Source organism: Epinephelus fuscoguttatus, linkage group LG13 (assembly GCF_011397635.1).
Source record: "Epinephelus fuscoguttatus linkage group LG13, E.fuscoguttatus.final_Chr_v1".
Classification (NCBI taxonomy): Eukaryota; Metazoa; Chordata; class Actinopteri; order Perciformes; family Serranidae; genus Epinephelus; species Epinephelus fuscoguttatus.
In genome coordinates this window covers 8,314,958-8,340,405 of record NC_064764.1, presented here as the reverse complement: position 1 = coordinate 8,340,405, position 25,448 = coordinate 8,314,958, and the positions used below count along the sequence as shown (strand labels likewise).

Genomic DNA, 25,448 nt, shown 5'->3' with positions numbered 1-25,448 from the left:
CATCTTGTTGTAAAGAGGTTTTCAAACGACTGTAAAACATTATTTTTTTGTCTGAAATAAATATTTATTATGTGTTTCAAATACAAACAGAATCATTGTTTTCTTTTCGTTTTTCTTCTTTTTTTTGGTCAGCTTAAAAAGTTGATGATACAATACAAATTATTCAAGTGCCACATAAACTTCTGGAGTGAAGTTGGTGTGAACTGGTGCAGTAAATCATTAAGGTTTTGCTTTCCTCTACTTGCTATAGGTGCCAGATGGGTGGGGTTCACCATATATGACAGAATAATTAGTTCCAGAAAGTTCAGACATTCACAGCAAAGTATTTAGACAGTCAAGTATAAATTTCTGCCTACAGAATGATGATATGTGTAATGCGTGCTGATTTACAGAACCTCATGACACACCCAGCCACTGAGAGATATAGAACGTTTGACATTTGAGGAGAGAAAAAATATTGCAACAATAAATGGCTTGACAGTTGTTCTGGAAGAAATAGCAGCCAGTGATGTGGAACACATTTGATATCATGCAATGTAAGGTTTTAGGATGAAAATGAAAAAAACATATTGAATATTAGTGGAAAATATCGTCTTTGATTGGGCACTTTTAATTTAAAGAGGACCTATAATGCTCATTTTCAGGTTCACACTTATATTCAAGATTTCTTACATGCTTTAGTGGTAAAAAAAAAAAAATACTGTCTGTGCTTGAACACTTGTATTCAAGTGCACTCGTTAGTGCCAGTCTCTTTAAGCCCCCTTAAAGCCCAGTCTGCTCTGATTGGCATTTCTGCACTGTCACTGCAGCCATGGAATGACTGTAATGGAGAACAGAGTCCCCCAGGGATGACATTTTTATGTAGGCCGCAGCAGAAGTTAGCTTCTCCCTGGTTCCTTTGTCAAAAAGTGTTTGGAATTTTTTCACTGGATTGTGAATTATTGTGGAAAATAAGCTCTGTGGCAAACAAACCCTTTAAAAATGTACATGTTTTGCTCAGCAAGGTAATGTTCACAAATGGACACCACTTTATTGATTTTTGAAGCCTAAATGCTATTACCGGAAGTAAAAAGCTATCATTAGGCTATAGACGACCCACACTACAGTTACATGATTTAACACCCCTACCACAATGATGCTGTAAAGCCATAGTGATGACATTCTGTAGTCTCATTTAGCCACTTGTTAGCAAACGTCTTTGTTTTATGTCGTAGAACAAAATGTAAAAGTCCTGTAAGCTTGTGTCAGGCATCATGTTCCAACAGGAATATGACCCAATATTGAGGGAAAATTTACAACATCAGCATAAAGGTTTACGTGCTTCCCTGATGTTAGCGTGTACTTGCAGCTAGGGAATAACTGTAACTGAGGATAGCGGCACTTTTACGGTGAATTATCACCAGTGATAGCTTCTAAACAAAGGCAGATATGCTCTGGCAGGAATAGCTTTCAAAATCAGCGAGAAATTGACACCATTGGCAACCAAGTTTACGTGTTTTTCTAACATTAGCATGTAGCTTAATTTAGCAGTGTAGCCTACATAATATATACACTTGCAGTTACATGCCTAGAGCAGAGGAACTCCAGCACACTATGATGTCATACTATAGCTGAGTAGAAAATCCTTTTGGAAACGGAGTGTTCAAAATAGTAGAGTCACAGAGATTACCTCCTTATATGTTTACATCAATATTTAGCACTTTTGCCATGTTTAATATGAGCACTCATGTTCATAGAAATGGATGTGTTTCATAGAAACACTATAAAACAAAAGGTCCTCCAAAATTTAAGTTTGTAATAGTGCCATAGTACATTGTATGTTGGTTTGTGTTCGCATACATGTGTAAGCAAGTCTCTATTACTCGAAGGAAAACTGCAGAAGGCCTTCTCTTTTTTAAATTTCTACAATCATTGGTTCTGACTGGGTGATGCCAACTTTGCACTCAGTCTCTGTTTAACATGAATTATTACAGAATCCGACCAAAAGTGAAAAGAAGTTATATGGCAAATTGTTCCGAACAAACTTTGTAAATTTGAGGTTTATTGAAAAAGCCTATCTTATGTACAGTATTTGTTGTTTAGCTAGAGCCCACATTTCCTCATATCTCTGCGCCCCCACTGGGTAGTGCAAAGCTAGCATGACCCACTGTCAGAATAAGTCCCAGGCTGAAAAATCCTGCAATTTTCCTTTGTCAGCCCAGCATATCAGAGGCCCAAAGTGCTGGGCATCTCTGTGTCCCAGGTGGTTAGAGTGACACACAGAATCGGCAGGAAGAGTGTGGCGATTAAAACAGGTGCTATTAACATAATGAGAGTGGTGAGTGGGGGGTCGTGGACCTGTCCGCAGAGCTTGAAGTACATCTTATGAACTTCCAGGAAGACCTCGTCTACCAGAAATCCGTGACCCCTACACCAAGACACACTTGCCCATTCATCCACACAAACCTTCAGTGCGTTGTAGGTGCTGCAAAGAAAGAGAGCAAGGTAGAGCACAAAGTTAAGATGGCTCAAAATGTTTCCAGTGGTCCCTCTAACATTCTTACATTGTTTTTTTTTTTTTTTTAGAATTAATATTAGTCTGTAGTCTGTGAAAAAGTTCTTGCTAGTTCATTCCTGCATTTAAGTTTGTGTTATGAATTTTCAGTTGCATGGTAAAGCAATGCTAACATCTTATATCAGTAGACACTTGCAGTTAACAGTATTTTCACACAAGAGCAAAACTAAATTGACAAAAATACAGGAAATGCATGACGTTTGTGTACGTTGTGTACGTATTTACGTTTATTATAAGGCAGCAAACTCTAGTGGCAGTAATAATGATGACACAAGCAAAGGAGGTGTCAGGTTAAGTATAAAGAGGGACAAAGTCTGCATAAGAAGGAGGTTGAGGTGGATAATGAAGAGGTCAAACAAACACGGGCCTTTACTCAGGCAGCTGCTGCTTGTGTTCCATGTGAAACCAAAAGTTTGACTTATTTTACGTTAACTTACATGTAAGTTTGTTAAATAATTTAAGTGAAGCACTTAACGTACCAAACTTAAGTCACATATGTAACCTAAATTAACCTAAGTACATAAATTATGTTACAAACTCACTTATTTTAATCCAACCCATGACCTATTCCTAAACCTCTGTCGGTGAAGATTCTCAGTCATCCAGGTCTTGATAATCGTAAGTGCTACGTATATCATCTTCAAGAAACGCAAGCAAGTCCAGTTGTCTACAGTATAGCACTTATGATTCCTAAACCTTGCTACATAGTTTTGGTGCCTAAGCCAAAAGAAGCTGCAACCGTTTCTTAATGTTGGAAATCTCTTTTTCTTCTCTTCTTCTGTCTTTTTTCTCTCCATTCCTGCCAACTGGTAGGTACAGTTTGCCTCAATTAAAGCATTACAGTGGTGGTGATAATAACTGATAATGGCCATTTAATGGGCTGGTAATTTTTGAAAGAGGTGCCAAACTCATCTTTCAAGTCTGTATCTTCATATGGAAATTAATGGAAAACAATGTCTGCAAGGTAGAAGACCATTTATAAATACTTTCAGCTGTGGTTCCTGTGTGTTTTGAAAGTGGCCACTAATGTGACAAATATCACTTGAAGTATCGGCTTTTAAAAAAGAAAAAAAAAAAGGCTGGCATGGGCCTTTAAAGCTGCAACTTTAATATTTAAAGTCAGTATTTTAAGATAACGCAAAGTGAGCCAAAAACATCTAGCCTTGGCGACTTCAAGCTTTTTATAAATGGAGAAATCACCCACTGGTGTTTAGGAGTCAGCTTACATTTCACTGTTAACTTTTGATGTGTCATGTCCTCTGGGTGGGGAAGCGACCATAGCCTCACTAAAGCAGTATAAATCGCGCGAGTGGTTGTCACTACAAGGTTTTAGTGTGGAAAATATCCACTGAGATTCAATTGAGCCTGACAGCTGGAAGCCTGATCAACAAGCTGGGCTCCGTGCGATGATAGACACTCCACCCTAACACACCATTTGAGCTGTATGGAAGCTTAGCCCCAAATCATGTTAACAGTAAAATATGGATTATTACAGCCATAATTAAAGTATACTGCAGTCTACTGTAGGTAGCACGGCAAGAGCAAAAGTCTCCACAAACAACAGCTGTCTGGAAATATGAGCCCAGCAGCAACAGTCTAGCACTTTTTCATTAAAAGTTGAGTAATTAGCTGAAACTTTGACCAGCACCAAATGTAGCCAGGAAACAGGAAAGTATCTGACTTTCCCATGACTAAAGGTCGTATATCTTTACTGAAAAGGCCATAAAATGTGTAATGTGCCACTGTATCCAGCCTTCAGTTTTCACTCAGTGGGCTCTACAATGTTTTTTTCAGAGATGGCAACACATGTATGCCAAGGCAACCAAACAAACAGCAAACATTAACACAGACTCACAGATGGCGTGGTGTATATTTGTAATAAAGTGCTTGCTAAATACACAGTTTATTGTATAAGCAGAGATGTCCTGATCAAGCTTCAAAATACATTTGAAAAACTCAACAGCAATGTCTCGTTCCAGAAATCATGACCCGATTAGTCAAGATAATCCATAGACCTTGTTGTGAGCAGTTTCATGTTGGAACTATTTTCCTTCTACCTAACTACACTTGCGAGCTGTATCACTGTGCAGAAGGAAGTGTCCATTTACTGCTAGCTCACCTAGCACTCACTGAGCTAGCTAACGTTACAGCTCAGCTGATCAGGACAGCCTTGCCTCCACCAAGGCATTTATTCCCAGCTGAAAACACCAGGAAATATTCAGCTGGGAGTGCTTTGGAATGCAGCATTTTTTTCAGCTAAGACACCTTGGTTGCATCTGGTTGCTATGATAGGAAATATCCTATAATACTTCTTGGCACAAGATTGAGTACTTGTTCTGGATAAAGGTACACTGAAAAAAGTAAATCTGAGAATATGTAATTGTAACATAATTAAGCCTGTGATAATAACGATAAAAAACAAAGTTTGTCTCTTGACATGAATATATCAAGTTGTGAATTACCCTAGGTGCACAACCTAATGCACTGATGGATTGACGCCGACTGGAAGTCATTCATTCCAATGGAGGTGAAAATGACGGATAGTAACGGACTAACGCACAGCATGGTAGCGGTTCCGTTGACCATCGGACTGTGGAGGCGTTGGATTTTTCCTACTCGGGCGCTGACAACATGGGAGAAACGGAACGTTACGGTGCCGGATGTAGGAAATAAATTGCAATCGCAGTTGTAAACAAACAATATCTAATTTATCTATGCAAAAGAAAAATAAGCATAAGCTTTTATTTGCACTATTAAAAGTGATTGTTGACCATAGGTTTATTTCTATGCAGTTGATAACTGATCTATATTTTCGAATTTTGCACTGATTTCCATAGCCCATTTCGCGCATATCAGCTCTTTCAATAGTACACTACTCAACTAATCTCAGTTCAGTTGGTATAGTGACAATCAACATGAGAGATCTTCCCAGGAAGATATTGCTGGCTCTTCTGCCAGATGACTTACAGCTCTTGCCGACAGCACGCTGGCTAGCCGCCCACATCTGGGCAGGTCCGTCAACGATGGAACCTCGTGGAGTGGGGAATGCGTTGGGGGAAACACTCGGTTAAAACAGGAAAAATAGGTTGTGCACTCAGTGTTAGTCTACATTTGTTCAAAAAACAAGTCATATTGAATTTTTTCCTTAACAAGCTATATGTAAGTGGCTCAACAAATCTTCTTATGCAGACCCACACAACAAACAAATTGCTCATTGTATTTACTCTGCTCCAACTGCGCCCCGTGTGGTGCCTTCTGGGTACTTCGTGCTAGAGCAAACCAGTCCAAACCAGTCCCCGCCAAGGAGAAAAGCTCGAGAACGTGGGAGACTGAACTTTAAGGTAAGAATAAAGTTAATGTCAGTGATATCGTTGGTTAAATACTACCGTCTTTAAGGTTTTATATTATTGTAGAATTTAATAAGTAAACTAACCGGAGGCTCTTGGTGGAATTAAGAATAGCATTCATTCATTCATAACAAGTGGATTCAAGAAACTTCCTGTGTAGGCTAACTTGAAACTCATGTTAGCAAGTTGTTTTAAAATACTTGCTTCAAGTGGCTGTACTTTAAAGTAAGCAGGGATGTGTTTTCTTTCCTCCACGTATCAGACGGCGCCCGGGTGCCATGTTTTCGGCAGCATGCAGAACACACCTGTGCGGTGTTAGCCGTTAGCAAGGAGTTTCAGCTCTTAGTCGGCCAGAAAAAGGCACCCGTGTGTGTCTGGGCGTGGGTGACCGCGCTAGTGAGTTAATTTGTGGAGGTTTTGGTCACAGCGGTGGCTGTAGGCAGTTAAGTTAGCTCTGCTTGTTAGCCGCTGAACCGTAGCAGCAGGCAGAGCGAGTCCAGCCACAGGTGATAAACAGCGCCGACTTCAGAGTTACCAAATACGAGAGTAGAGGGGAACTGCCCATTGGTTCGACATCCCATTGTTCCAACCATTATTTAGGCACAAAAACCACTTGGTTAGGGTCAGGAAAAGATCATGGTGTGGGTTAAAATGAAAAAGAAAGTGATAAACACATAAGCTGTGAGCCTGCTCCGCCTCAAGCCGGTCGCGACGCACCATACGCCCGCCGCAAGCCGTTCAGCACCGCAGACAGTCGGACTAATGGGCTGTCAAACCAATGACATGGACCCATACGAGAGCCCCCTCGTGAGATGCGTGCTGCACAGACGATCTCTGTGCTCGCTAGATTGCACCAATCCTAACATGTACCAAAATGACAGGGATAAACTCAACTAAATGCCCATACCAAGCATTGGCACCCTAACGAAACACAAAGAATGTATTCCAGCTCAATAAAACGCTGCTAGTTAGCTAGCTAGTTCGTCTGAAATGCATTGTGAAGGTCATAAACCTTCATAAAGACAAAGGGGGTTCTAGAGTAAAGTGTGCACTCTTTTTTACCATACTATCTTTGGGGTGACTTCCTTCTGGAGCGTTAACTGTGTTTCTCACTTTAGGCATGAATGCACACCATGAAAGAGGCCCAGGAAGTTTGTCGCTGTTTTTGTTTGTTTTTCCTTAGTTTGACACCACACACATATATACATTATGCTCCTAGTTATTGCAAATTTGGGTTTATGTTATGCTTGATTATTCACTTTGTTTATATCGTAATATATATTTCAAATTTCTATGCATATTTTTTATTAGAGATCTGCTGATCACACTGAAGCCACTACAGTCCACATTCCTGGGGAAGTTGGACCAATACACGCCCAGCCTGTTGACCCTCTACAGGAGGAAGGGAGGCGCTGTTTGGAAGAAACTTGATGAGACCCTTGACATGTTAATTGAGGCATGTACTTACTGTACAACAGTTAAACAGTTAGTTATAGGTAGTAGCTCTCTGATGTCTGTACTTAGCATGATCTCATTTCTTTTTTTTTATTGGACAACAGCATTGAGTCCAGAAGAGAAGCTGTGATCAGAGGCCTCATTCTGTACCTTGGTGAAAAGACAGAGGAGCTAATCAAGGACTACAAGGTAAAGAAAACTGTTTCAAAGCCCTGCCTGTTTGAGATGAGGTTGTGCAATCCAGGATAGCTGATGGCTTAGTTGTATTTTAATTAAATTGATTTTTAAGGAGTGCCATAGTAGAAATGGATGGAATGTTATGATTTTAGCATCTAATTATTAACATTGCTATAGTCAAAGTTGGAAAATCATCAGAGAGATACCTAGAGACTTGTACATGAATGTGCTGCAATTTGCTGAGAACTGCTGCTAACATTCTGATTAGATTATTTTATGGAATTTTGAAGATTGTCATTTATTGGAAATTAAACTATCAAATTGAATGAGAAGATTTAGCCAATGGGTCTTAAAATGCTCTTCAGTAGCATTAAATTTAAATCTGTGATACCTGTAGACAGTCTTATGAAGCTACAAAACTGCTCAAAACTACCAAAGCAACCAAATCATATCAATCTGATCTTCCATGCAGGGAGAAAGTGCACCAAGAGAGCTATATTATATGCATCATTCACACTGGTATACACGAGGGTTTTATTCTTTCTGGTATATTTTACAGGTTTTTGATGATGACGATGCTGCGACTGTCCAAGAGGCCCTTACTACACATGTCCTCAACATCTTTGTGGTTAGCAAAGCCAGAGACGAAGATCTCCCCAAGCAAGCTGGAATAGCCATCGAGGGAGCAGAGGTCCTTTTTGGTATCCCTGATGTGGCACATGCTTGTACATATCTGATGGGCCTCATCTAGGCTACGCCGTGGAACTAAGGTACCCTAACAAACTGAAATACACTTTTGAGGTTTTTCAGAAGATCTTCCTAGAGCTGGAGGATGTCAACCAAAAGGTGTCCTCCAAAGTTCATGATCTCAAGGTCAGTTTACATGCATAGTTTACATACAGAACAGGAAAGTTCTGTACAGTTTTATATTTTGTGAGGTGCTGCATTTTGTGTTTTTTGCGTTATCAACGTATTGGTCAGATTTTGAATGGAGCCGTCATTTGCTTGGGATGTTCAAACCTTTAAGGTCAGACTTTCGGTGGGGTCTCATCCCTGCAAGTGCTTCCTCAGGCTAGACAGAATGGATGTTCGTTTTGTAGAACATGTTTGCGGAAGTTCACTTTTCATTAGAAGAACCATTATGTAATAGGATGTGAATGCCATGAGATATGTGTCGGGTCATTGGCATTGTCTTATGGTGCGTCTGGCGCTGGCGTCTCAGGTGTTTCCGATGTTGTATACTGTATGTTCCATGCCGTAAATACACTAAAATATTACAACACATCTGGAATTATTATTAAACAAAGCAAACAAACCCTTTTGTTTTGTTACGTTGAATAATTAATACCAGAGTATACAGTATTAGGGCTGCAACTAACAATAGTTTTCATTATTGTACAATATGTCAGTTTTGTTGAGTGTACTTATGATTTCCAGGGAATTAACCCTCTTAATTTTGTTGTTTTTTCTAGCACCATGAGGCCAAAATGTCAATTTTTATATTGGACAGATTGACCAACACATACGTAGATGTCATACTTGATTTAAGTAGTTCACCATGACAAAAATATATCGTATTTTATCTACTGAGAAAAAATAAGGCAACGTTTTGCATCATTTTATCACATAGATCAAAAAAGAGTAGTCTTTGTATGTACATTAATTTTGCAAGTCATGTTAACTTACCTTTGCTAGTAAAGTCAACTTAACACAATTGAGTTGACTTTATTTGCAAAAATAAGTTAACATCACCTGCAAAAGTAAGTTGACATCACCTGCAAAAGTAATGTACATGCAAAGACTACTCTTGCTTGATCTACAGGATAAAATGATGAAAAAAGTTGCCTTACTTTTTTTAAGTAGATCAAGTACCGCACTTGTATGTGTGAGATGTGACAGTTGGTCCTCGAATTTGCAGCATGCAGTGCTCAGCGACGATCAGTGCCTGCTCCCATTGCAAATCACTAAAAAAATATGCCGGCCTCAGGAAAAAAGCTTTGGTGGACATGGCGAGGTCATGATTTCTGGAAAGAGACATTGCTGTTGCATTTCTCAAATGTATTTTATTGGTGCTTCCATTACTCATGGCCAAGTTACATCTAGTTCAATTTCATTGGAGAGAAGGCAGACATCTCCTCAGCTGATGTCTCCAATACCTGTTAACTCACACCAAAACAATCTGGATTGATAAAAAGCACTACATGTAAGAGGAAAAATATATATTTCTGATTTTGGGGTGAATTGGAATATCAGCTGTTGTCTACTTCATCTGACACCTTATTTTTCACAAGCTACCTGATCAAAGTCCTGAAGGTCCTAGTAAAAAAATATTAAGTTTATAAGTTTACATTATTGATACTGATATGAATAAAGAGATTAATTGTGAGAATGCAACTGTGAACCCTGCATTTGTTAAGCAATGACCAAAGCAAATTCTATATCTGTATCTATAATTAACTATAAATTAAACCTTACCGTTTTACAGTAGGCCATGGGCACATGTCTTGATAACCACTCGTCTCCATGCTCCTGTTGAAGTCTGACAGGCAGTAGCCAACACCACTATCAAACATGTGGCTGTCACATGGTGGAACAACAAATTTTGCAGCCATTCCTGCAAAAAACTTATCATGAGTAAGAGTAACATTCTGAATTGTCAGTACAACTGAAGAAAAACATCTACCATCATTGACACAGACATGGTTACCTACTCTCTGTGAAGACCTTGTCCACACTGAAATATCTGGATTCTTTTTCTTGTCTTTCAGTCATTAAGCAACAAAACTATCCCCTCTTCTCATTTCTCTGTTTGTACATTCTCAATTCCTTTCCTCACCCCCTCTCCGTGCATCTTTGTTCCTCCCACCTAAGATGCAGGTGGAGGAGGCAAGGCAACAGGCAATTCACAATTAAATATGTGTAGCACAGCTGTATCATCAGCCGTGTGCTGAGCTTCAGCTGGTTAAACTTCCATTCTGTAATCTTATGCTCCCTGTGTTCACCTATTCTATTTTAACACAGCTGATCTCGCAATTTATTTTGTTGTCATGGAGGCCTGCTGTTCCTGTTGTCAGGATACTGAATGACAGCTATTCGATCCCAGGTAATAAATGCTACCCAGGCGAACAGTATCTCATCTACAGCTGTATTGAGACACTGATTAAATCCTTATTTTATGATCGTGAAGTTGTCAGACAAAATCAGCATGTGTCCAGGCAAGCTTATATTATTGTTTCCCAAAAGCTCAGTTTCATATTAAAACCCAAGGTCAGCATTTTCAGACTGTACTCTCTGTACTCTCGTTTTTGAAAAGCTAATTTTTCAGTAGTGAATAATGCCTTCTTAGTGTAGACGGGAGTCCAAAATGGAGAGAAAGGCAAACATTTTTGCCTGCTTAGTATGGACTGAGCCTGACTGATATATAATAGGCATGCATATCAAGGGAACCTGATAGGTCTAACTTTAAAACCACCCTAACATTGCCCTGAATATAACATGATCTCACAGAAATATATGAAATGACCATAGTCTCTTAACACCAGATTACGTGATGGTGGTACATAATGTGTTAAATTACACGGTGGCGGCATGGTTGGGTTTAGACACCAAAACTACTTGGTTAGGTTTAGAAGAAGATAATGCTTTTGAATGGAATAGCTATGTTTGTTATGTATAGGGCACCACGGTTTGGTTTAAGCACCAAAACTATTGGGCTATGTTTAGAAAAAGATGGTGTTTTTTATTTAAATAACTACGCTTGCTACGTACAGGGCTGCAGGGTTGGGTTTAGGCACAAAAACTACTGGGTTAGGTTTAGGAAGATTGTGCTTTTGATTAAATAGCTATGCTTTTCATGTACGGCATGCCAAGGTTGGGTTTAGGCCCCAAAGCTACTTGTTTATAGTTAGAAAAAGGTTTTGTTTTCAGTTGAAATAACTATGTTTGTTAAATATGGGGCAGAAGTACATCGTGAAGTGACATAAGTACATCACGTAATGTGACGTAACTATGTAAAGGACGTAAGTACGTAAAAGTAAAAGAAGTCAACATTGACTTGACATGAACAGTGAAGTCCTTTGTTTGTTCGACCCATACACCACCCTAACTTTCCTCCCTGTGTGGACTTTCTTGCTCTTTACGGGGTCGTAACATTGTGGCATTGCTGAATCAGGGAATTTGTGCGTCCACCATGACAAAGGATCCTAACTGACTTTCCACTGGTATTGTTTCCATGGAGCCAGCACGTAACTTTAATACATTACAAGCCATAACTACATAATGCAGTTTTAACAGGTCGTGGTCATTTCACATGATCTGTGAGACCAGATGGTCCAGATAATGCTCATTTGAGCTTCAAACCATTGTGATGATTTTGCTTTACTAATGTGTGGATGACCTTATTACCAGAAAGCTAAGTACTTGAAATTTGGCTTACCTGTCCCAATGAAGACAAGTGCCAGCAAATATGCAGTGAACACCATCTGTTAAAAATAACAACAATCATGGCATTTAGTTAAATTGTTCTGTCATTTAGGACCAGCTTTTACAACAGAAATGCAAACACAATGGAGATTAATGGACTAGTAGCATGCAGGAGCCTGAGTTCTCTGCTTCCTCTGCAGAAAGAACAAAATGTAATTTTCAAAATGTATTTGTCTCAATTTGTGATATCTGTCATGTCCAAGCACACAGGCACACTTCCTCCAGCTGGAAAATCCATTTTCTCCACTTCCACCCCCACACTATAGTGATAATGTGCAATACAGTACATCGATTAACACCAAATCACAGAGACAATGCATGACCTCTATAGCAACTATTTCTTCCTGGACCTGTCTATGCTTAAATTTAAAATTCCACCCTCACAAGCTCTATTATTTTGAAAGCAAGGATTTGTGAACATGTTCAAACTTCCAGCAACACATTTTGAAACGACAAAAAAAACCAATAAGCTCTATGAAACAGACGTGATGGCCATCTGCTTCCTGGACATTCCCACAAATTAATGAACTTATCTCGTGGGAGGCAGACACTGAAAACAGATGTTACCAGGGAATGCAGTGAGAGGAAGATTTCCTCTTTTTTTTTTTCCTTCTTCTTCTTTTTTATTTGCACACATGTAATGTCTGTGCTTGTGTAAAACAAAAACACTGTAAATGCTGGGAATTCTCAAAACTGGCAAGTTACTTAAAAGTTCCTGAAAAATTAAAAGACTGATAAAAATGCAAAAAACTGAACATATTAATCTTCTATATTATTTACCTTAATAAAACAAAAGCACCAGTTATTGTGCTCAACAAATATGAATTAAGTAAAGCAGGTTTAAGTTTAAAATATCAAAAGCCCAGACTGATAAGCAAAGAGAAAATACTCTATAGGCACATACCGCAGGTTTCACGTTGCTGTTTGAAGCAGGATTGTTTCCGTGTGGATCCCTGGTTAAAGCCTTGATTAGAACCTGTGCTGAGGACGCTTCAAATGGTTTACCAGCCAACAAACAGATGTACAAGTGGTCACAAAAAGCCTCTGTGTGATCTGGTCCAGTTTTCTTATCGGTGTAACTCAGAGCTAATTGGATTGTGCAACAGAAATGGACAGCCTGCTTCCTTTCCCAGACTGAGCCCGGCTGTTCCCATGCTACCCAAAGACATGTTCTGCACAAAGCCCCCTAGGGACACTTGAACTGAGAGGCCTCAATGTCAACAAGCCTGTATAGTGGTATCTCACAGATATATTTAATAGTAATGTTTGTTTTGTGGTCAGTTTTATTCCTACACAGGGTCAGAGGGGTAAAGGTTTAAGATCAGGGGGTAACAGCAACATTTGGTTAATCCAGCATGCACTCAGCAAGAGGTGGGGAAATACCTTCAACAGCTTGCCAGGCTGTTATTGCAGGCGAGCAAACACACAAACAGAAAGTGAAACATTCACAACCAGAGGCAGTTCACAGTTTCCATTTCACCTGAGCCTCATGTCTGTGGACTGTGACAGGGAGCCAGAGCTCCTGGAGGAAACACACAGACCTGAATGTTCCCATCTTTGCTCAGCACTTTCACTACTGGCTGGAGATACACACATACTCAGATGTGATCATGTGCACTTACACTCAAAGTTTGACTTGCATTTTAGGAAACTTAAATCAGTTCCTGGAGGCCTGTCTTAACCTTTAGCTAACACTTATCCTTATTAAGTTAGGAAACATTTAAGCATGCCGAATGCAGCCGGAGTGAAACCAAACTGGGAACTGGCTGATGAGAGTGAAGCCGTAAAAAAACAAAACAGTGTGCTGAAAGATGCTACAGTTTTCCGCAGAGCTAAGGGGAATGGTAGATGCAGGTGATCTTCTGTTGGTTCCCTTACACCTTTTTATATTGCACATTTGATCTATAATTTCCAAAAATATTGATTAGTGCAACTTTCTAACAAACCTTATTACTGGATCAATACAACTAATTTTTACTGTGTGGCTAACTTTGGTTGTAGAACTAGATGGCCTAGTCACTTGGAGACAATTTTGGCATTGTGCATTTCTGCAAACCACGATTACGTTTCATATGTATCAGCATTTCTACAGTGACGTGATGTATGAGCTGACTTTTTCATCAGGCGGTGGTGGATAGTGTGTCATCTAGGTGAGACGTCTGCCAAGCTGCAGACCACTGTTCAAGACCAATAACCTACAAAACCTGTTGTTTTTTAGCGAGACATCGCAGTGTTCATCGCAGTGTTTCCAGTCAGGGTTGTAAAACAGGGTATTTTAAGACAAAGCATGATCTTTTCTTAACCATAACCAAGTAGTTTTTGTGCCTGAATCTAACTACATGTTAACCACAGTGTTGTTGACTTATAAAATTTCAACGTATCTGCTACATAATAATGTGCAAATGTGACGTATCTGTGGTTTGTAGAAACGTACAATGCCAACATTTTTTTCTGGCCATTGGTTTGAACTATTATTGTTGCACCACAGTGGACAGAGCCAGGTATTCATAGAGATGACTGTGGCGGTGAGCATCTTATTACATACTAGTTAAGGTGACCACTGGATACTGGATCACATTCAGCCCAAGCTCTTTGTGTACAGCCACTGTTTGATAAAACAAAGCTGGATGGAGTTTTTGCTGCAGGGCTGTTTGGTGTTCTCTGGAGTAATTACATGATAATCTGCTTTCACTGATCTGCAACTGAGCCTGCTTCCCCAAACACTGCAGATACGTACTTTTTAAAAAAAACTTTTATAAGTTAAATATGTCTCATTAAATCTATTAGAAGGAACAAATGTTCCTCTGTGTGGAGAATATTAATGAATACTGATTTTGTTGAGGTACAGTTTTATAAAGTACAAATCCTGCTATTTTATCAAAAATCATTTTGAGACCTATTTTTCTTCTCGACCCTACAGCCTCATTAGTCTGTTGTTTAGTGCTTGGTATCAGAATCCAAGTTAAGGCCTCTTTTCACTCCTCTCCTTTGCATTATATCCATGAGTGAGGAAAATGACTGACTGTGGAAAATGTGACCACCTTTCTGTGGCATTCCATTTGTCTCGACTAAATGACGCTTTGACAGATGGATCTTTCAGGAGACCAGTTAAAATATCTCTCAGCACTGCACTATCAGGTCGTTCCGCTTAAGTGTAAAATTAAACGTTCCAACATTGTTCAGCTATTGCCCACTCATTTGGAGTTGCTAAGCGACGCGTACACATAATATAATCATAATGCATTTGTGAGTGGGGAAATGCTGAGGAGTGGTCGTAAGAAAACATTTCCATTTCCCTAACTTGAAGGCATAACAGTGTAAGTGACAGAGCAAACAGAGTACACAGCAGATAGACACGGTTTGCTAAATGCTCCATGCCTGTGAAAGGCAACGCACGTGCTATTTGGACAGTGTCTCTTATATAAAGTCATGGAAAATATTTTGTCAGGTAGGAACAAGAGTAAAGGCCATGTACTGTAAACATGATATTTGCCTTAGAAAGGAGGGGGAAACACATAAATCCTTGTTTTGGTCTGCAAAAACTACTACGCTTTTTCCACAGATCTGTTAAGTACATACCACCAACCTTGTATAAATTTGTGTGTGTTCTGTGATTTACTGTCATTTGTACTACCCTGCTTTGCACTGGAGGAGATGTGACGATTCAGATGGTTAGGTAGTATGGATAGATCTCCCACAGTTAAGTGAGGTATAAGGTATAACGGCTGATAGCAGTGATACCCTGGCAAAATCACATTAGCTCTATCTATACCTGGTACTTACATGCATCTTGGGTGATCCAATCACAAGTGGACAGCTTTAAATACAAGTGTAAAGGACCACCAAGACGCATTATGATCCGATCACTCAAACAAAGACTATCTGAGACGCATTTGACCACATATCTTTTGTGGTGTAAAAGCTAACACGTCCTGATGTGTCCCCATCAAGGACTACGCCATCAGTGCAGGATTTGGTGGTTGTTTTGGTAACAGTGAGCCAACACTCTATAACTTGCCCAATTTATGTTGAGTCGGATGAAGTGTTGCATGACTGTCCATCGTTCTGCCCTATGGAAAATCAAGATTAAATACTGTTGACAGCGATATCTCCTGCTGTACTCACACAGCTGCTAATGTGGCTAGCAAGCATAGATGTAATAGGCCTAACTGTGCACATGGTCCTTTGCCCTTCTGGCATAAGTGACTTGGGCAGTAATGGAATCTGAACACAAGTTGTCAGCTGGAGATGCATTATAAACACAGGCATCAACAGAGATGTGTCTTGGCTGTCCACTTGTGTTCGCATCAGTGAAACACGTTAGAACTGGAATGCCTCTATTGTCATTGCATGTAGCCATGGATGTTTAAAGAAAACCGAATACACCTTTGGAGGTGGGGCCCTGTTCATTCCTGTGAAAGTTATTTAGGAGCACATGATGCCAAAAAAGTTCCACTTCCTGAATCCAGTGCCTGGACAAAACCTTAGAAACACTTGAAAGATGTTGATTTTCTGTGACTTCAGGGTGTTTCCTTTTCGTCATGGGATTTCTCGTTCATTTGTGAGAGCCAGTTCTTTGGCTCTTGGTCACTTTGAAGAGCCGGTTCAAACATGCAGTTCATCCGTTTGTTTCATTTTATTTTTTGCTCTGTGTGTGTGTGTGTGTGTGTGTGTGTGTGTTTGGGGGGGGGGGGGGGGGGGATCCAGTCCATAACATGTCCCGTTCGTACCTGAATAACCAACAACCTCCCCCTATCCCAAAACATGGCCAAAAGGGCTCTCAATAACAAGTTTAGAGTCTAAATTCAGACTTATTCCAGCGTGTCCAAACTGCATGCTGGGTAACATGCAAACTAGACAAATAAAGAAATTAGGAACTGGTTCGTTCACCCTAAGGAGCCGGTTCACTCGTTCACTTCAAAGAGATGGTTCAAAGACTCGGCTCGTTCGCGAACATCACATCACTATTTCCTTTCAAATAAGACCATGCATGAAAGTGTACTTAAAATGGAACAAGAACAGATTGCAATTTACCTTGGCTATGCCTTGGATAGATGTTTTAGGTGAATTTACAGGAATAGTAAGAGTAAGCTGACTAATTTGAACACTGACCCAATAAAAGAAATGAATAAAATACCTTACCAGCCTTTAGAGGATTGAGAATGGAGTGTCTTGTGATATGCCAGTTGTTCAGTGGAACAAGAGTCTTCCATCACCATGCAGCTGCATATGTGGGTGGGGAGAAAATTGTAAAGTGCCTTAAAATGTCAGTGGGTTGGAATTTTGTCCAAATTGGAGTTTGGACCAGAAAATCCTGAATTTCACCACGCCAAGTAATGCATTACTCTCTGCCACAGTCTTTTTTACAATACCACCGTGGCAGGTGCAGCAAGAAATCTTCAGATTATACACGCAGTGGTTTCAATCAAAACCAAAACTATTTCATTACCAATTATATCAAATTTACTCCTAATGACATATGAAGCTCATAATAGGGCAGCAACAGTTTAAGGACATAAACATGCTTTTTAACTAACACTTTGGGTTATTTTTCAAGCTAGGAATTCATAAATTTGAAGGCTTAGTCTTGTTTACAGGTCGTCATGCCAAAAAAACAATTAAACCATTACCAAGCTTTTCTTGTTTCTCCATTGGTCCTGTCACAAACATTTTTTTCCAGTCCAGAAATCTTATATAAGTGGCAGAATTAGGCATAGTGAGGATAGATGGCCTTGACAGACATTACTTCATACTCTCAAAACAGCTAAGGTGAAGCATATTACACAGTGAGTTACCGTGACATCACACTGGCGCTGCACTGCAAGGCTGGAAACCCTAGTGTGCATCCTGAGGTCAGTTAAAGATGAGGAAATATCTTCCTTCTGTAATGGGCGAGAGGTTTCCTGTTAGTGCAGAGTCTCCAAGAGGTGCAGCACTCATTTCTGTAATGGGCGAGAGGTTTCCTGTTAGTGCAGAGTCTCCAAGAGGTGCAGCACTCATTTCTGTGTGTTAGTCCATCATTACATCAAATGTCACTATGCAATCATCATTCATGTTCTCATGATATAGTTTTAACTTCTCTGTTTCAATCAATGAAGCAAAATTAAATATAAAATCTAACCAATATAACCTTGTAGTTATACTGTATTTCCTTGAAAAGTTCTTGAGACATTCAATAAATAGAAAAAGAAAGTGACCAAAATCCATGACTTGTTTGACCTGTCCTGTTTGGGAGGGGTGCATTTAGTTTAAGTCTAACCACTCAGTGCCATGTCATATGTCTCATTTGCACTAAGTGCCGTACCTGTCCTGCCCACACCATTTTCAGCACAGTGCAGGAGCTGTGTCGGGGTTGCTGGGAGCAGTTAACTAAACATTGCGTGGACATGTCAGAATGATGGCCAGTGGTTTGTTACCCCCCCCCAGTCAGAGTCAGAAGTGATATGAACGTGGTTTATGACTATTGAAGAACATGATTTTTACATTGATGAATTGGTTAATTTTAGTTAAGCATAAAAACAGAATATGTTTAAGTAATATGACTGGAATCCATAGCTTATTACAAGCACAAAAATGGTTTACCACTTTTGACTGTTTTGACGGTGACTGACAGTGTTAATCAGGAGGGATATGTCAACCAAAACTCATCCAAAGAATTAAAGCCTGTTACTTCCTCTGTGCTGCAACCCTGTCAAAGCTACAGATCTGACAGTTAAAATATCTCACTGAAGAGAAGGAGGAAGCAGCGCTGATGGACTTTTTCAGAGGGGTTAGCTGCCAGGAGGAGGTGTGGAGTTAAGTGCCTGAGGCTGTGCTGATCAGGTTGTGTCGTTCTGTCTAAGACAGAGACGAATACACCAGTGGCCAAAGAGCAGGAGGCCCCCTAGTGAGGAGCTTTAGTAGTCCTTGCTCCAGGGCCACTGAAGGGATATTAGTCCCATCAAATGCTCCAAGGGTACTTATTAGGAGTGTACCAGATCTAAGCAGAGTCTGACTGAAGATGTCAGACTCTGGTAGACTACAGTCAGCAAGGCTAAAAACAATAAAATAAGAAAAAACGGATGCCGACGAGAAGGTGGATTCCTGTGTGACGAACTCTAGTATTGGGTACTCCAGGGTCACCGAAGGGGAGTCCGTCAAAGTCCAACAGACTTGGCCACTGAGGATTCCAGCAGAGGCCTGACAGGAGATGGCTACCCAATGCTCAAAGGGCACCGATGGAGAGTCCACCAGAGTCAAATGCACTCAAATGGAATACTTCAGACTCTGGTGGACTGCAGTCATGAAGAATCAAAGACAGCCAGAGGCTAAACAAAAACTTTCCAATATAAGGATAGGAGGCTGTATCAGAAAGTTAGTGTTATATAACTTGTATTAATTATTAACTGTGGCTGTTAAGACTTTGGAGATTGAAATGACTTTTTTATCTTAATGCAAAAGGCCAAACAACCTCAGTCCAGACGAAAAGAGGAACAGAGTGGATACACTGGAGGCAAAAAAAATCTGTTTCAATAAAAAGAAGTGAAAGGCTGATAATCCAGATCCAGTGTTGTATCACTTCTCCTTATTGATTATTTGCCACAGTCTTTAAGATACTAGAGGTTGAACAATTTGTGTGCAAAAGGCCTGACAGTCTTGGTCCAGACAGCAAGGGGAGAAAAGTGGACCTAACTGGTGAGTTGTAAAACAGAGACGATAAATCTTTAGTTATCATGCCACAAAGAAAAAACTGAGAAACAAGACGAAATGGGAGAGACAAATGGAAGCCTGTACAGGCTGCAGAGAAACTATAGCAGTTTCTCTAATGGCAATGCTTGGTTCACAATTCACAAAAGATCCAGAGAGGAAGGAGACAAAAGGTGAAGCCTGGCAAGGCGCTGACAGATAATAGCAACACACCAACACTTGGGACCCATTTGTTATTTCAGTTTGTCACAAAATGTCTTCAGATCTGGTAAACTATTAACTGTGGTTTCTCTGACCTTATCAGGACATTAGTTTCAACATAACACTTTGATGTAAGGGAATCATACTCAGGGTTGGTTTTGATTTTCAAGCTGTTTCTGACTTAGGGACTTTTCCCTTTTCCCCAAAACCAGTTGGTCAAAACCAGGTAAAAATTCGGACATGTTTGTTGTGGCAAGTTAAAACACTCACTCAGAGAGTGAAAGTCTGGCTCTGAAATCTCAGGTCTCGCGAGATTCTTCCTCTTCTTTGGTGTTTTACTATACAGTCTATGGTGTTTTACGGCAGTTGGTCTCGCGAGACTTGAGTTGTTGCAGGAAATTACCGCTGGAGCAAGCTTACAAATGCGACTGTTTGGAGTAGTCATGGCTGAATTTTTACCCGATTTTGACCAACTGGATCTGGATGAGCCATTTGAATTTGATGACCGCCCGTATTTATTTGAACATGGAGTACACGGATGTACATGGACACAGAGCTCATTGAAGAGGGACGAGGAGAGAAAGAGAGGGAGCAGGCATAGGAAGTGTTTTGACTTGCCACAACAAATATGTACAATTCCAGCTAAAGGTAAAGACAGACGTTCATTTCTCCTTTCCGTTATGTTGTCGGATAATCCGAGCCTATCTGTGTGGAAAAAATGCACTTTTAGTGGTTAGTGGTGTTTGATGCTGTCCGAGTGCCCTATTACTCAATATAGTGCGCGCTCACGGGTTGCAAGCAGGTCAACCCTAGCTTCGTACTGGAGAAATGTCAAATATTGAACATCCTATCACTCACTCAGACAAAAGTAGATCGGAAGATATGGCCCAGGTTGAAAAAAAACGTTAGTTCCCCTTTAAGTGAATGATATGTTTAGAATATTCAAACCACTTTACTTTGCTGTGGAGACAGCCTTTTCCAATGGGGAATTGAAACTTTATCAAAGCCACCAGACTTCACTGACAAAAACAATCATTTTACCTAGACCACTTGAGTTGCTGGTCTACCACAATGTAATGTTCAAATATAGCGTACACTTACACTAATATTAATTTTTTAGGGTGACTGAAATACGGTTTCCTGCAGCTCCTGTCCACAGCAGTACATTGTTTAGCTTCTGTGCCACTAGATTTGGTTTATCAAAGATGATAGCAAAGCAACACAGTATACAAAATAAGCACAGCAGGAACATCACACATGTCCGACCACTGTGTTTAATTATCTTTAAGTATCACAGTTACGACTGAAAATGACGACAGAAATAAACAAGTGTCCTGATTTTACATATCTCTGCAATTCAAATCAATTGCCAGTTGTTTACATGGAAATGACTATTGTTTGCGTGATGTCATGGTGATTCAGTCTATTTGAAGATTTTTTAGATTTTTTTTTTTTTTTTTTTTACTTTTTTATAAAACTTTTTTGGCATCTATTGTTAAATAGGTGCACAAAATGTCCAGAGATGTGATGTACAAGGGTCTAAAGGGCATTTTTATTGCATCTCAACTTTAATGAAAACTCTAGACACAGTTTCCTCTGTTTAATCAAAATATTGCCCTGTCCTGCAGAAGGTATTATCCATCTCACTTTTAAGTTTTGCAGCCTATGTGCAGTCATGATCAGGGCAGAAGCCCACTGACCAAATCACCTAAGAAATAATGATTGCAAGTGACAGTAATAATGGAGATACATTTAAATGTACTGTAAGTTGGTTTAGTTGTTGCCTTGATGGGCAAGTATGTGTTCTTATGTTAAAACAAAGTCTTTGTTTCCTGAAGCTTAAAATCCACTCAAGAAAGAAAAAAAGACAAAATATGTTATTTGCAATTTTTGTTTTGTGCAAAAGCAGTTCAGCTCTCAATGTACATTTATTGTATACAACCAAGACACATGTTAAACTCGACTTATTATTTCACTGGATTGAATTCTGTGTAGGACTGGAGTGGTTACTTTTTCATTTCATTTCATTTCATTTCATTTCATTTCATTTCTTCTTCATATTTATTGAAATAATTTCATATCAGATTATCAGTTGTGTATTTTGCATTTCTTAACCTGTTTATATACTGATTGAAGTGTTGTTGTAAGTTGTCTTACAAGCACTCACTGCTGCATGGATGTCATTCACACTTAATGTGTACTATATGTAGTTACAGTCAAAGAATAAAGAGGTGAAATGACAAAAAAAAAACAAACAGAAAAAAGAAACACCAGATTGAGGTCAGTTGTATGTCACAACAGTCCCATCTCCATAGGGTTCAAGTAAACACTGACTTGTTTGAGGCTGAGGGACAGCTGTGGCGTAATCAGTTTGGTTTTCCAGGAAAATTTGGTAACGTAGCACATTATGTTAACCACCACCACTAGTAAAAATAATTGGGATACATAGAAATGGAGAGCAATTTTGGTCCCCCCTGGCCTCACCTTTAACTGAGTGCCAGCTGACGTGCAGGGAATGAAGGGGCCACATCACAGACACTCAGCACTAGCTTTAATATTCCCCAGGAAAGATCTGGTTTTCTGTGGTTTGTATTGACTTGAACTTTCTTTTATGAGGGAGTGTGCATGGGGCTGAGTCAGTTGTATTTGTGTTTGTCATTTCAGCTCGGCACTGCTATGATTTTGAGAAAAAGAAAAACAATGAAGTCCACCTGATTTTTGTTAATATATAATACTGAATTTGATTCACATGTGGGCGTAAATCTTTTTGTGCGCAAATGAGAATACTTGTAAACACCTTGTAGACTTCTAGGGATTCCACAATATCTTTCTATACCATTTAAACTTATATCTGCACAAATAAACCGAAACAAAATAAATCATTCCAGGATGGAGCCTATACCTTGATGTCATGGGCCCTCTAGTTCTTCTGATTTTCAGCCAGGCAGTAATATGAGAGCAGATAGGACCCTGTCAGTGGTATCACAGTGTTTACCCACTCACAGTTGACTGTCAGGGTCCTGAGGTTCATACTGTCATCTTATGACCAAGGGTCATTTTGACTTACGGTAGCCACGAAAAACCTAGAAAGCGTTAGAATGGTCATATATGTTACTTACGGGTTGCTGTTTGCATATTTTGCTTTGCCAGGATTCTTACTTGGGGATTTGGCTTTCCGATGCCCAAGTTGTACCGCGGAGCGCCTAGCTGCTTGTCCCAAAGTCACAACAACATGTGCGGAAATAGTAAGGGAGCCAGGCTGCGGATGCTGTCCACTGTGCGCCAGGCTTGAGGGGGAGCTTTGCGGGGTCTATACACCGAGGTGCTCCAGTGGCCTGAGGTGCTACCCAAGCTTGGAAAGTGAATTACCTTTGCAGCAGCTCATTCAGGGTTTAGGACGATGTGGACAGAAAGTGGACCTGGATGTCACAACAAGTCTGGACCACCAGGCAACAAATGGTAAGTTTTTGTTTTTTCAGAAAAGTTTTGAAAGGTGGAAGTTCAAGCTGCTCTCATCAAACACTTGCATTAACAATGGATAAAATCGCAACATGTAAGGTAAAAGGGGTCAGTGATAAACCCATGGAGAATTTTCACTCTACTGAACCAAAAAAGGCCAAAATGCTCTTCTTAGCATTTTGGCATTTTTGGCTCATTGTTTCAGTTTCATGGACCACAACTCAATAATTCTGCCTCAGTCTCACTGCTCTCATCAACATTGTTTTTAGCTGATACCAAAAGCTAGCAGCTAGCTGTTGAACATCACTGGTTTAATGTAGTGGCATTTAGCTGTTAAATAAATGTCTTATTTGCAGTGCTTCAGAATAGTGAATAGTCTATCCATCCATCCATCCATCCATCCATCCATCCATCCTTGTTCATCCACTTATCTGGGGGTGGGTCGCAGGGGCAGCAGGCTGGGGCCCCCTACCAGTGGGACATGCCTGGAACACCTCTAACGGGAGGAACCCAGGGGGCATCCTAATCAGATGTCCAAACCACCTCAGCTGGCCCCTTTGCCAGTGGATTGCCATCCACTAGCAAAAAGGCAGCGACTCTACTCCGAGCTCTCTCTGGATGTCTGTGCTCCTTACCCTATCTTTAAGGCTGAGCCCAGCCACCCCACTGAAACTCATTTTGGCCACTGATATCCGCAATTTCATTCTTTTGGTCACTACCCAGAGCTTAAGACCATAGGTTAGGGCTTCTGGCTCAGCTCCTTCTTCGTCATGATGGTCCGGCACATAGCCCGCAATACTGCAGATGCCACGCCAAACCGTTGATCCATCTCACACTCCATTCTACCCTCACTGGTGAACAAGAACCCAAGATACTTGAACTCCAGCCCTTGAGGCAGTAACTCACTCCGACCTCAGAGGGGGCAATCCACCATTTTCCAGCAGAGAACCATGGCCTCAGACTTGGAGGTGCTGACTCCCATCCTAACACGCGTCACACTCAGCTGCAAACCACCCCAGTGCCTGCTGGAGGTCAAGATGTGATAAAGCCAACAGAACCACACCATCTACAAAAAGCAAAGAAGCAATTTTGAGGCCTTTTCCAGTGTAAATGTTTAATTTTCCCCCCAAATCTCACAAAAAAAATCTGTTTCAGTCAGGGTCATTGTGCAAGTACGTCATTGTTGTTTTTCAAAGGAAAGGGAAATTACATACAGACAAACATTTACGATGTAGCACAAAGTTAAAAATCTGATTTCCATGCAAAAGAAGTTAATTACTAGCAGGGTCAGTCAGACCGAACAATGACTGTAAGAGAGTAATTGTTACTGTTTTCAATAAGCTTGCAGCATGCATACATACTTTGATGAAAGGATGAACACCAAAAGACTACTCAAAAAAACTTAACATCCTTTTGCTTTGTTTAGGAGTAGAAGCATCTGATATATTCTCAGAAATGTAGCCTTTGTCTCTGGTAAATGTTAATTAATTAGGGATGTTAATTTATGAGTCATGAGACAGTGGTAGTCTATAACTGTGCAGCAATATCTTAAAGTGGCAGAGAATTACCAAATATGTGTAGGGACTGTATAAACTTTTTTTTTTTTTGATCTTCTAAGAGTGGTCCACTGCCAAGTACTTGCATACTATAATTTAATACAAAAGCCCTCTAGTTTAAGGAGTATACTGCAATAATTAATATTTTGCATGTGTGCACGCATCTCCAAGCCAGCTAGTTTTGACCTGGCATCATACCTGCACATGATGTTAAAATAGTTACCTTAAAGTGGTGAAGTTTCACCAAGAAGCTGTACACTGACTAAAACCAGTATTTTCACCGCAGGACTCCGTTAATGTCAGAAAAACCACATCTACATCAAACGTAGTTGGTCACAATAACTACCCAAAATAAATAACCCTAAAAATCCTGTGAGAACATAGAAATGTCAAGCTTTGCTCTCCCACATTATAGTTATTAAGGACAAAGGGTCACTATCGATTCCCGAGAATGAATGTTGACATATGCAATATGTTTGGCAGGCAGTGGAAGGCCCACATCTGTGAGCACAAACAAGCAGTATCCCTCAG

The 25,448-nt window shown here is 40.1% G+C and overlaps 2 protein-coding genes across 2 annotated transcripts in view; one reads left to right on the top strand and one right to left on the bottom strand.

Annotated features, from left to right (window-relative positions):
- Positions 1-36: 36 nt before the first annotated feature.
- LOC125900230 (receptor activity-modifying protein 1-like) lies at positions 37-13,139 on the bottom strand. Its single transcript, XM_049595141.1, has 4 exons — positions 12,920-13,139; positions 11,969-12,014; positions 10,009-10,147; positions 37-2,464 (listed from the first exon to the last, which is right to left on the bottom strand). Exons 2-4 carry the CDS (start codon positions 12,012-12,014, stop codon positions 2,206-2,208), a joined length of 444 nt encoding a protein of 147 aa, XP_049451098.1. The 5' UTR covers positions 12,920-13,139; the 3' UTR covers positions 37-2,205.
- Positions 13,140-22,522: 9,383 nt separating this feature from the next.
- LOC125900229 (insulin-like growth factor-binding protein 2-B) overlaps positions 22,523-25,448 on the top strand; it is a 31,715-nt gene continuing 28,789 nt past the window's right edge. Inside the window, exon 1 of the mRNA XM_049595140.1 lies at positions 22,523-23,361. Within this exon, the coding sequence (XP_049451097.1) occupies positions 23,001-23,361 (361 nt within the window). The 5' untranslated portion in view covers positions 22,523-23,000. The remainder of the gene's footprint in view (positions 23,362-25,448) is intronic.

Excerpts from the sequence above, each read along its gene's own strand:
- LOC125900230 (XM_049595141.1), bottom strand. The coding sequence starts at position 12,014 with ATGGTGTTCACTGCATATTTGCTGGCACTTGTCTTCATTGGGACAG. Across the intron at positions 10,148-11,968 it reads ACTTGTCTTCATTGGGACAG|GAATGGCTGCAAAATTTGTT; the intron begins GTAAGCCAAATT and ends AGTTTTTTGCAG. Across the intron at positions 2,465-10,008 it reads CCATGGCCTACTGTAAAACG|CACCTACAACGCACTGAAGG; the intron begins GTAAGGTTTAAT and ends CTTTCTTTGCAG.